The sequence below is a fragment of the Babylonia areolata genome, chromosome 13, assembly GCF_041734735.1.
Source record: "Babylonia areolata isolate BAREFJ2019XMU chromosome 13, ASM4173473v1, whole genome shotgun sequence".
Lineage (NCBI taxonomy): Eukaryota > Metazoa > Mollusca > Gastropoda > Neogastropoda > Buccinidae > Babylonia > Babylonia areolata.
In genome coordinates, this window is record NC_134888.1 from 3,756,238 (window position 1) to 3,769,800 (window position 13,563).

The following is a 13,563-nucleotide window of genomic DNA, read 5'->3' on the forward strand; positions in this document are numbered from 1 at the left end:
ATGGCGACCAAATCGGGCAAACTGAACGCGAACGAAGTGCGGAAGGAATACCGAAAGTACAGTCTTGGTGGCTGGGGCGTGCCGGCACTGTTGGTTGTCTCCCTTGTCGTGCTGGACTCGGTTCCAGGCACCCCTTTTGAGGTACGGTTTAGGAGTGCGGGAAACGGGTAGAACTGTTGCGATTGCACTTTAGGACAGGACAGTACACCATGCCATACAGTACCGTATCATATCATATGCCATACCATACCATACCATACCACAACATACCGTATCATTTCATAGCATATACCACTGATACCATACCATACCATGTCATATCATATACCATACCATACCGTATCACACCATAATACCATATCATACCATATCATATCATTTACCATATCATACCATGCCGTATCACCTACCATATCATGCCGTATCATATCATAAACCATATCATACCATACCGTATCATATCATATCATATACCATACTATACCACATCACATATCATATCGTACAACATGTGCACAACATATCATACCATACCATACCATACCATACCGCATCACAGCACACAATACCATGCCATGCCATATACTGCCGCGGGTAAAATGTTTGTAAAAACTCAGTGTGGTTATGTACTGCCGGTAAAATGTTTGTAAAACTAATCTGGTAATGGGGCAAAATGTTTTTTCACGGTGCCGAGGGACGGTTTCGGGGCGGTGTCAAAGGGGCATGCGCGGGACTGATCTATGAACGCCACTGACACCACAACTTACTGAATCTTTGTCAGTCAAAGTGTTGTTACGGTGGGGAGGGAGTGTGGGGAGGGAGGTAGGGGCCCGGGAAGCTGTCTGACCTCTATACCCAAAGTTCGGTTCTCTGGTTCAGTGTCGGGCCTTCAGTGAGAGCCCGGCCTAGTACCAAATGCAACGGCAACGTGTTTTTGTGTTTCACTGAGTCGTTGAAGGCAACGTTTGAACCGTTACTTTGTGCTGTCAAAGTTTGTCATTTAGTGTGACATGTACTGTTTTGTGTGTGTGTGTGTGTGTGTGTGTGTGTGTGTGTGTGTGTGTGTGTGTGTGTTTCTTTTTTCTGCACATGGAATTTGCAATGATAATGCTTATATGAGGCAATTTATGGCCTTTTTTTTTTTTTTTTTTTTTTTTACTTAAAAGAGTTAAAGGTCCAACAACTTGACTCGGAGAAACAATGTTACCCTCCTCTCTTCCCGCTTCCCCTGTCCTTGGGTTTTTTGTATTTCTTTCTTTCTTTTTTTTTTTATTGTATTTTTTAATTTTTTTGTGTAAGATCATTATTTTCAAATCACGGGGCCCATCTATTCCAGCTTATATCGAAGTCTTTTTTTTTTTCCTCCCCCTTTTTTTTTGCGAAAGGTGGGCTACGGGACACCACTGTGCGGCTGGATGCGTCAGAGTTACGTTTTCTTGATTCCTGTGGCTGTGGCGCTGGCGTTCAATGTCGTCTGCTTCCTTCTGACCCTGATCAGCATTGAACGAACGATGAGAGCTTCGCGTGCTGCCCTCAGTGAGTGCTCATTGCTCGTTGTGATACTCACCGTTGAGTGCTGTGTGTGTGTGTGTGTGTGTGTGAGTTTGGGCGTGTGCGGTCTGTGTATGTATGTGTACACACATCTTTGTCGTGTGTGCGTTCGCATATGAGCCGTTAAGGTTGTTTTTTTTTTGTTTGTTTGTTTGTTTTTTAAATATTTCTTGTTCAAGACTGGCTGTATATCGTCAAGTTAGTAATGTAAGCCTCTGCCCCTGTTGCCTGCATTTTTTTGTCTTCAAAATGTTCATACACACGGCAGACACAGACACACACAGACACACTGGCACACACGTGTACACACACACACACACACACACACACACACACACACACACACACACACATTACATACTTATATTTCAATCATTTGTCGTTATCAAGCATTACTCATTGAAACTTTGTATAGTATTGCGTTGTATAGTATTACTATTGTCATAACAACACAAAGTAATATTTTGTGTCACATCCAGGCTGCACTTCCTTCATCAAAAGTGCAGCGCCACCCATATATATATATATATATATATATATGTGTGTGTGTGTGTGTGTGTGTGTGTGTCCCTCTCTCTCTCTCTCTCTCTCTCTCTCAATGTATGTATGTATATATATATATTTTCTGTCTGTAGCCTGCAAGTGTATTCGCTTCACTACTGAATTTTACCACTGACAATCTCGTTGTTGCCGTAGGTTCTTTTACACGCATTAAAGAGCGTCAGTACTGAACACGGGACATCAGTTTATTGTCTCATCCGAAAGACTAGCACCCAGACCACCACCCTAAGACTAATAGAGTGGAGTGCCGGGGCGTGGGGAGCAGGAGAGGGGGGGGGGGATATAAAAATCCCGTTCCAAAGTGCCAGGGACTCGAACCCGTGGATAATCGTGTCCCAGTCGGACGTGGCATTACCACAAAGCCACTGCTCCACCAAGGACTGTAAACATAGACCCCATGTGCAGTAAGGACTCTGTACAGTTTAAGGATATTACTAACTCTTTCAGTACCATTGTCTCATTCCCTGAGCTTAGCTGTTGCACTCATCTGCAGTAAGGACTCTGAATACGCTAAGAACATTACAAACAGCTCTTTCAGTGAGAGCTTTTCTGTAGCACTCATCTGCAGCAAGGACAATGTGTAGGCCAAGGACATTACTAACATCTCTTTCAATGCTGCTGTTTCGTTCCCAGAGCTGAGCTGTAGCCTTCAAGCTGTCTCGGTGCGTGCTAAAAGTCGTATCCTATGCACTCAGTGCTGTCACGTGCTTCAGCCCAAAACAAGTCAGCTGTCGTGTGGCAACTCGAGTGTGTTGTTTACTGACCGGCCTCGATACGTCACCGCAAGCGGTGAATATAACACGGACACTTTTCTTTCTTTGATTTAACGTCTTTTCATTTTGAGTGATGTTAGATGTGCAGCACGGCCACTGTTTCAGTTCCCAAACGATGCATGCACAACAGAGATGCTTGAGTTAAAGGGTCCCTCAGCCTTTTACGGTCATCAGGCCAGTGGATTCATATCCACTTTGCCTCTGAAACTGAACAACATCTCAATAACAGATTGAACTTCAAGAGATGATTGAAGATGTTTTGTGATTCATATCCACTGCGACGGGCGCCATAGCCGAATGGTTAAAGCGTTGGACTTTCGATCTGAGGGTCCTGGGTTCGAATCACGGTGACGGCGCCTGGTGGGTAAAGGGTGGAGATTTTTACGATCTCCCAGGTCAACATATGTGCAGACCTGCCAGTGCCTGAACCCCCTTCGTGTGTATACGCAAGCAGAAGATCAAATACGCACGTTAAAGATCCTGTAATCCATGTCAGCGTTCGGTGGATTATGGAAACAAGAACATACCCAGCATGCACACCCCCGAAAGCGGAGTATGGCTGCCTACATGGCGGGGTAAAAACGGTCATACACGTAAAAAGCCCACTCGCGTATATACGAGTGAACGTGGGAGTTGAAGCCCACGAACGCAGAAGAAGAAGAAGATATCCACTGTGCCTCTGAAACTGAACAACATCTCAATAACGGATTGAACTTCAAGAGATGATTAAAGATGTTTTGTTATTCATATCCACTGTGCCTCTGACACCAAAGCACATCTCAATGACAGATTGAACTTCAAGAGATGATTGAAGATGCTTTGTGATTCATATCCACTGTGCCTCTGACACTAATCCATATCTGAATAACGGATTGAACTTCAAGAGATGATTAAAGATGTTTGTTTTGTTTTCCATTCCGTTTAGATATAAAGAAAAGAATCATAAGCATGTGAAGAAAATTAGTTACACTCCAATCAAAATATTTCGGATCTTTTTCAACATGATCAAGATTCCATTGAGAGAGAGAGAGAGAGAGAGAGAGAGAGAGAGAGAGAGAGAGAGAGAGAGAGCCTGCCTGATAATAACACATAACAGCCCCCGAATCGGTTTCATTAATCGTCACTGTCCTCCTCAGGGCCTGACTAAGCGCGTTGGGTTACGCTGCTGGTCAGGCATCTGCTTGGCAGATGTGGTGTAGCGTATGTGGAGTTGACCAAACGCAGTAACGCCTCCTTGAGCTACTGATACTGATACTGTCACTGTCACTGGTCCCGAAACCTGATCTGGTCGTGGGTGTGCTTCACTGCTGAACGGATTACTATTTTCAATTTCTGGCCTTGTTGACGGGCCTGAGTTTCGGCCCAGTCATGATACTTTGTTCTTTTCTTTCTTCCTGTCAGTCTGTCCACAGACCAGTGACCGCCAGACTGAAGTTTCCACCAAGATGATGAACGCCAGATGTTAATAAAGTTTATAAGAAACGATTTAGAAATCAGTACACTAAGCTACATCTCTACAACTCCATGAATTGGAGGATAATGGTGAATGATTGTTGTTTTCCCCACCAAACAACTCATCAGCAGGCGAACGACTGACAGAGGCTTGGGGTGAATGAAAGACAATGAAATCTCCTAATCACAACACTTGACAGTCCTGGATTCAGTTTTATTGATTATACTACGTTGTTGGTGTGGTTGTTGTTTTTCAAGAGATAATCAGTGATTGTTATTTTTCCCACCATAAACTCATCAGCAGACTAGCGACTGACAGAGGCTTGGGGTGAACACCAAGACAATGAAATCTCCTAATAACAGTACTTGACAGTCCTTGAATTAGTTTCATTAATGACACTTCGTTGTTTTGCTCTTGTTGCTGTTGTTGTTCTTCTTCTTGTTTTTCTCTGACAGCCCATCAACAGACGAACGACCGGCAGAGACTTGGGGTAAACTCCAAGACAAATAAATCACTAAATCATAGTAATTGACAGTCCTCGATTCAGTTTTATTATTTCCACTTCGGTTTTTCTTTTTTAATCTTTCTTTTTTTTTCTTTTGTTTCTTTGTTATGTTTGTGTGTTTGTTTTTCCATCAGTGACAGCCCGTCAGTAGGCCAGCGACCGGCAGAGACTTTGGGTGAACACCCAAACAACGAAATCGCTGAATAATTAATAGCACTTGACTGTCCTCAAATCAGGTTTAATGAAACTTCGTTGTTGTTTTTAAAATATTTTTCCCCTGACAGCCCGCCAGCAGACGAGCGACCGGCAGAGGCTGGTGGTGTACACCAAGATGATGAGCGCCATGGGCTTCACGTGGGCCGCGGGGTTCCTGGCCTCCTACACCAAGCTGGCGGCCTTCTGGTGGGTCTACATCGTACTCAACGGGCTCCAGGGCACCTTCATCGCCTTCTCCTTCGTCCTCAACTCACGCCTGCTGCGCGTGCTGAAGGCCGGCTGGTCGGCCAGGAACGCCGGCAGCAGCGTGGGAGGGAGGGCGAGCGGCACGTGCGGTGAGTTGCAGCACAGCAGGGTGTCCAAGCTGGTGAGTGACAGGGGTCCTCCCACCACGCGCAGCGCCGGGACAGGCATGTCCTGTCTCGCCGCCTTCCCCAGCGGGAACAGCCTGTCCGGCGTGACCTCCAGAGACCTGTCACATGACAGCGAGCAGGGCGTGGGCGTGTCCATGTCACGCGCCACCACGAGGACAGAGCTGGACAACTGAATGAGGCGATGGCCGTGGGGTGATGGACAGTTGCTGGTGTGCAGTTTTACGTCACTTCTCTTCGTCGTGAAGCTGACTTTCACTGCGGGTCGTTAGACTGCACAATGCCAGGGTAGATTGCTGGGGTTACTTCCAATGTGACTTTTTCACTGCAGGTCGTTAGATGGGGAGTATGTCAGGGTGGATTGTTGGGTGCTTCTCTGGGTGACTTTTTCACCGCAGGTCGTTAGACGAGGAGTATGTCAGGGTGGATTGTTGGGTGCTTCTCTGGGTGACTTTTTCACCGCAGGTCGTTAGACGAGGAGTATGTCAGGGTGGATTGTTGGGTGCTTCTCTGGGTGACTTTTTCACCGCAGGTCGTTAGACGAGGAGTATGTCAGGGTGGATTGTTGGGTGCCTCTCTGGGTGACTTTTTCACCGCAGGTCGTTAGACGAGGAGTATGTCAGGGTGGATTGTTGGGTGCCTCTCTGGGTGACTTTTTCACCGCAGGTCGTTAGATTAGGAGTAGTCAGGGTGGATTGTTGGGGTGCTTTTCAGGGTGGCTTTTTCACTGAAGGTCGTTAGGATAGACGCTCTTGGGGTGCATTTCAGAGTTTTGTCCAACAGGTAAAAATAGAATTTGTACTAAAGACGTGTCACCTGAATGGAATGAAGAATACAGGTGTAAGCCACGTGCCTCTAGCGACCTTGTCTTGTGGAAGAGGTTGGCGATCCTTGTGGGATCCTTGTCATGAGCAAAGAATGGAAACGGGGATTTTGCATTGAATTGTACTACTGTTTTGTCACAACAGATTTCTCTGTGTGAAATTCGGGCTGCTCTGCTGAAGGAGAGCGCGTCGTTGCAATGAGAGCGTGACCCCCTTTTTTGTATTTTTTTTCCTGTCTGCAAATGTATATGTTTTCCTATCAAAGTGGATGTATCTACAGAATTCTGCCAAGGACTACCCTTTTATTGCAGTGGGTTTCTTTTACTGCGCTAAGTGCATGCTGCACACGGGACCTCGGTGTCTCGTTTACTAGCGTTCAGACCACGCCTCAAAGTGTAATGAAGGGGAAGAAAAATACAGACGAGTGTGGGAATCGAACCAGTGCGTTCAGATTCTCTCGCTTCCAAGGCAAGTGTTACCACTGGGCCACCACCCAGCGAGTTTATTCATGCTTTGAGTAAAGGGTAAGGGGTGGGTGACCATCCATGGGACACTCCAGAATTAACCATCGTGGTCTTGGAGAAACCACCACTGAGCATCAGTCCATCGCCTGGAAGCAGACAGGCCACTGCTGCAGTGATCCGATCCGAGCAGCGAGACAGTAGTGCGACAAGTTTTGCGGGAGTTTGCTGCGCAGGACTGCACTGACTGCCTTTGAAAAATCAGAGTGGCAATGGTGATGTCATCGGACTCTTTCAGTAAAGTAGACTGCCTTTGAAAGATCAGAGTGGCAATGATAATGTCATGGGACTCTTTCAGTAAAGTAGACAGACTGCCTTTGAAAGATCAGAGTGGCAATGATAATGTCATGGGACTCTTTCAGTAAAGTAAGCTGACTGCCTTTGAAAGATCAGAGTGATAATGTCATCAGACTGAGTAAAGTAGACTGACTGCCTTTGAAAGATCATAGTGGCAATGGTGATGTCATGGCACTCTTTGAGTAAAGTAGACTGACTGCCTTTGAAAGATCAGAGTGGCAATGATAATGTCATGGGACTCTTTCAGGAAAGTAAGCTCACTGCCTTTGAAAGATCAGAGTTGCAATGATAATGTCATCAGACTCAGTAAAGTAGACTGACTGCCTTTGAAAGATCAGAGTGGCAATGATAATGTCATGGGACTCTTTCAGTAAAGTAAACTGACTGCCTTTGAAAGATCAGAGTGGCAATGATAATGTCATGGGACTCTTTCAGTAAAGTAAGCTGACTGCCTTTGAAAGATCAGAGTGGCAATGATAATGTCATGGGACACTTTCAGGAAAGAAAACGGACTGCTTATGCCACTGCTGGAGTGGATCGAATAGCGAGACAGTAGTTCGACATATCTTGCAGGAGTTCGCACTGACTGCCTATGAAAAATCCTAGTGACCGTGGTGATGTCATCAGTCTCTTGCAGAAAAGTTGTCTGACTGTCTTTTGAAAAATCACAGTGACAATGGTGAGGTCATCGGTCTCTTTCAAGAAAGTAGACTGCCTATGAAAAATCCTAGTGAGAATGGTCATGTCATCTGTCTCTTTCAAGAAAGTAGACTGCGTATGAAAAATCCTAGTGACAATGGTCATGTCATCAGTCTCTTTCAGGAAAGCAGGCTGACTACCAAGGAAAATTTAATCATTGTGACAATGGTAATGTCGCTGGACTCTTAAAAAAAAAAAAAAAAAAAAAGGAAAGTAGACTGACTGCCTTTGAGAAATCACAGTTTCAGTTTCAGTAGCTCAAGGAGGCGTCACTGCGTTCGGACAAACCATATACGCTACACCACATCTGCCAAGCAGATGCCTGACCAGCAGCGTAACCCAACGCGCTTAGTCAGGCCTTGAGAATCACAGTGATAATGGTGATGTCATTGGTCTCTTGCAAGAAAGTGGAGCAGGTTCCGAGTAGAGGTCAAGAGCCACACGTGTTTCACGAGGAACAGAAGTCAGGGTTGAGACTGGTGATGATCATCAGTAGAATAATTCAGCATAGCAGCTGGTCTTGTGCCTGATCAATGGGTATGCATGTGACAGAGGTTTGGTGTTGTGACAGAGGTTTGGTGTTGCCCGGAACGTCTCAGGGAGATGGCCGTCGACTTTCTTGATGGTGTGCGAGGTAATGGCTTCAAACCAGTCTGCAGAAAGGGTGCTGATGACATTTTTTGTATTTGTATTTTGTATTTCTTTTTGTCACAACAGATTTCTCTGTGTGAAATTCGGCCTGCTCTCCCCAGGGAGAGCGCATCGCTATACTACAGCGCCACCCATTTTTTGTGTATTTTTTCCTGCGTGCAGTTTTATTTGTTTTTCCTATTGACATGGATTTTTCTACAGAATTTTGCCAGGAACAACCCTTTTGTTGCCGTGGGTTCTTTTACGTGCGCTAAGTGCGTGCTGCACACGGGACCTCGGTTTATCGTCTCATCCAAATGACTAGCGTCCAGACCACCACTCAAGGTCTAGTGGAGGGGGAGAAAATATCGGCAGCTGAGCCGTGATTCAAACCAGCGCGCTCAGATTCTCTCGCTTCCTAGGCGGGAGCAGCCCGAATTTCACACAGAGAAATCTGTTGTGATAAAAAGAAATACAAATACTGTATTGAGTTGTGTTGTGTGGTGTTGCATATCATGGTATGGTATTCTAATATATTAAATGGTATTGTATTGTATTGTATTGTGACCACTCAAACACACTGCTCACGGACACACCCAACCAAGTTACATTCACCTTATACACCAGCACCCACCTCAGGTGATATATGGACAGAGAGATAGAAAAAGAGCGATCACTAATACAGCTGTAAAATTTTTTTTTATTAAAATAAACCAACCAACAGAAACGTCAGTAAACCCACATGGCAAACTAGGTCAATGAAACACGGCTGGGTAGAACGGTGATTGGCACGTAACGATTTAATTTCAATTAAAAGAAAATGGACAGAAATACACCCCCATGTGCTGGTAATTAAGCATCTGTAAATAAGTGAGAGTGGAAGTAGAAAGATCGAGCATGTGTGCATATATGTGTGTGAGAGAGAGACAGAGAGAGGAGAGAGCAGAGACAGAGACTCAAACTCGAACATTTTAATGACAAGGCCATTTTGCCCATGTCAAGGGGGAGGGTTAGTGGTCAGGGAAAGTGGGGGTAGGGAGCACATGGACATTATATAGATGGTATGAAACACACGTCATCGCTGTGAAACATGCATGTTTGCTTGAATCCAAAAGAGGGGTGAGGAGAGAGAGAGAGAGAAAGAGTCAATTTCTTAGGAGAAAGCAACCGCTAGTCATCCGCCCTTAGAGAGAGGAGAGGTGATGTGAAAATAAAAAATAAGAATGCACTGCTATACCCCCTCCCCCCCCCCCCCCCCCCTCAAAAAAAAAAGAAAAGAAAAAACAAATCAGATTTACTGTACTGAACTGACACAATGCAATTAAAAAAAACAACAACAACACTACTAACAAAAACAAAAAGAATGAGTGCTTGGCGTTCATTTCAAACCATTAAAATGGTTTGCGAAAAAGAACAACAACAGGCAAACAAGCAAAGAGGTAAATGAAGAAATAAACTGAATTGAAGGAATAATAAAAATAAAATAATGAATGTCAATAAAACCAAAAAATCTTATCTTGGAAACAGGCAACCTATCCTATGTTGGGTTACCAGTCCATTGGTGATATTAGCACCGAAACATTAAAGTACACTTTATCATGTTCATAGAATCCAACTGGAGAAAAGAACAAACAAAAAACAAAACAAAACAACAACCAAAAAAGGTAGAGATGTTATCACAAGCGAGACCAAACCTTCCATCTGAGATCTATACTAAAAGCTTTCTCCTTCAGATTAACCTTTGTGTCAATCTGCTTCATCCAGACTGGCCAGCTAAAAACACACAAAGACACACACACACACACACACATCCCAACAACTGGCCAGATAAAAACACATACACACACTGTGACACACATCAACAACCCCAAACAAACAAGCAAAAAAACCACCACCCATCCTTAGAAAAAACTGCTCATTCATTGATCTTATCTTTGGCCATACCCCACTGATCGTTTGAATCCTGTATAAATAAAAATCTGACTACCAGTGATGATACACAGAGAAATCTGTTGTGACAAAAAAAAAAAGAAAAAAAAAAGAAGAAGAGAGTAATATAATACAATGATAATAATATGATAGCTATGGGGTTGATGTTGGACTTCTGACACATAAAACTGTGAGGTTTCTGGTTCAAACCCTGACACCAACTGATGATTATGATGATATGGATAAATATGGATACTGGTGGGTTAAGAAAAGAGATTTTACAAGTCTGTCAAGTCAACACACGCCCAGAACCCCTGTGTGCATGTGTATGGGTGCAGACAATCGAACATCCACGTTAAAGATCCTGTAATCCATGTCAATGTACTTCAGCTTATCGTAGGGAAACATATGCACATCCAGCAGCATCCACCCTGAAAACGGCATACGGCTGCCTGAACAGCAGAATAAAACTGGTCATGTGCATAACAGGTCAGTTTCAGTTTCAGTAGCTCAAGGAGGCGTCACTGCGTTCGGAAAAATCCATATACGCTACACCACATCTGCCAAGCAGATGCCTGACCAGCAGCGTAACCCAACACGCTTAGTCAGGCCTTGAGGGAAAAAAAAAAGGTGAATAACAGGTCACTTACAGAAAGGAAAGAACATGGGAAATGCCACCAAAGAACACAGAAGGGGAAGAAGAAAAAGAAGAGGAAGATTACTTGAATCTTTAGTGGGTAAAGAGTATGTGGATTTGTCCGAACACAGCGACACCCCCTTGAGTAACTGAACTGAACTGAAGTGTTTGCTGGAAAGAAAAGGAAATTTTCTTCCTAAAATTACGTTTAAGTAACATACTTACTGTGACCCACTAGTGCAGACTCCAGCAGGGAGTCCGATTCCTGTCCTGTGCAAACTATTACCCACCTATGCGAAGAAAACGAAAGCAGCTACGGCCGATAACTTCCCGAAGTAGGTTACCTCCAATACAATTAAAAAAAAAAAAAAAAGATAAAAAAAAAGAAAGAAAAGAAACGGATGAGAAGAATTACTAGAATATTCTACAATCAACAAGACAATGAAAAGAAAAATTATTTCATTAAAACACATGTTAAGTGCATGCGCACCCACTCACCCACACTTTCATTTGGATGCTTGCTCATTTCATAACACAGTCATTCCACTTCTCATTCACCATGGTTTGGTAGCAAGTAGTTGGAGCATAAGTTAGTGTTTGCAAAAGACCATGAGCAGGCTAATCGAACGAATCCAATAGAACTATCTTTCTTATAGACTTGAGGAAGGAGAGGAAGAAGAAGAAGAAAAATAAGAGGAGGAGGAGGAAGAAGAAGAAAAAGCTGTATTAAGGCTTCGGAAGAGACTTAACCACCAGTAACATTTTGTCAAGACTGTCCACCGAAACGTTACTGAAATATGAAACTCGTAAGAGCACACATCTTTCCGAACTTGAAGACTGAAGAAAAAAGAAAAAAAAAAAGAAGAAAAAATGATGTGGTGTTGGGTATACAGATTAGCGTGCGTGCTCTGGTGCCTTCTTGAATCTGAAGCTGACTGTACAATGTTTCCTTCCATGCTACATACTGTGCACTGAAAAAAACACATGAAAAACCAACACAAATAAGACAATGTCACTTGCAGCTGCTGGAATTGTGTGGGGTGGGGGAAATGAAAGAGGAGGAGTGTGGGGGAGTATGTTTAAAAAAAAAAAAAAATACAAATTCATTTTTTTTCTTCTTCTTCTTCTTCTCACTCAGTAAAAGTAAAACACATGAGAAAATGCCAACACAATTCATGTTCCATTGCACCATTTAAAGCAATATACACATACACATGCAGATGTACACACAAGTTAAAAAGAAACACTTACAATTCATGCTCATAAAGAACTGAGTCAGTGTGTGGCCAAATAAGACAGAGAGCGAGAGAGACTTACACACAAAACACAAAAGTATAAATACAATACAATATTGGCATATACTGGGAATGGTTGAGCAGCACCTGGGTGATACACAGGTATAATCTGAAATTCAAATTATGACCAGATTTGGAAATTTTCTTGGAGGTCATTGAAGACTTCAAACAGCTGCTCTCTCTCTCTCTCTCTCTCTCTCTCTCTGTGGCTCATTTTTATCACAGGAATCAGTCAGTTACAGTAAAGAATTAATGAAACGGAAAAAAAAAGTCTGAATTATTCTTCACAGCCAAAACCTAACTCAAGTGAATTAAATAACTTGGCCTAAACAATGGCAAAAAACCCCAAGGAACTCTAAAAACTATTCTTTGAGACTTTTTGCACAATATGACATAACAGATATTAAATCAAATCAGTTCAAACAAATGACGGGCGCAATAGCCGAGTGGTTAAAGCGTTGGACTGTCAATCTGAGGGTCCCGGGTTCGAATCATGGTGACGGCGCCTGGTGGGTAAAGGGTGGAGATTTTTACAATCTCCCAGGTCAACATATGTGCAGACCTGCTAGTGCCTGATCCCCCTTCGTGTGTACATGCAAGCAGAAGATCAAATACGCACGTTAAAGATCCCGTAATCCATGTCAGCGTTCAGTGGGTTAGCATACGAGTGAACGCAGAAGAAGAAGTTCAAACAAACTGATTCCTTTCATTTGATGTCCAGAAAGAAAGAAAAAAAATCACTTTATAAACAAACAAAACAAAATGTAGCAAAACATTGCAATGGGCACTTACTGATACTTGACTAAGCTCACTGAATGAATAACTGAAGTATAGTCACACCACATGATACGGTTCGGTAAAATGCTGACCCACGCAATAAGAACAGACACAGTGGACTTCTGAATAAGACAGTCGACATTCACATTCACGGAATGACAGCTCAAAGCAACAAAAAACAAAACAAACAACAACAACAAACAAACAAAAAAAACAACAATAAAGCAAACCAACCACAATAAAACCTGAATTCAACAAGAAATGAGAGAAAAAAAAAGTTTCTCTTCAAAGTAAGGAGAACACCAAAAAAAGGGAAAAACAAAGATAAAAAAAAATTACCAACAAAACCAAACCAAACAACTACAGTAAAACACAAATTAAAAGTCAACAGCAACACAAACAAACTACAGTTAAGCACAAATTAAACCAAATAAAATATGAAAACTCTTCAAAGAGAAGGGCAAAACCACAGGACAGCACAAATTCAGCATGCACAAATTCTGAACCCAAAATCGACACCAAAC

At 43.2% G+C, this 13,563-nt stretch overlaps 1 protein-coding gene across 1 annotated transcript in view; it reads left to right on the top strand.

Annotated features, from left to right (window-relative positions):
• LOC143289282 (uncharacterized) overlaps window positions 1-7,136 on the top strand; it is an 11,479-nt gene extending 4,343 nt beyond the window's left edge. Inside the window, exons 3-5 of the mRNA XM_076598283.1 lie at window positions 1-141; window positions 1,386-1,536; window positions 5,128-7,136. The exon at window positions 1-141 is cut by the window's left edge and continues 143 nt beyond it. Of these exons, the coding sequence (XP_076454398.1) occupies window positions 1-141; window positions 1,386-1,536; window positions 5,128-5,606 (771 nt within the window). The 3' untranslated portion in view covers window positions 5,607-7,136. The remainder of the gene's footprint in view (window positions 142-1,385; window positions 1,537-5,127) is intronic.
• Window positions 7,137-13,563: the final 6,427 nt, after the last annotated feature.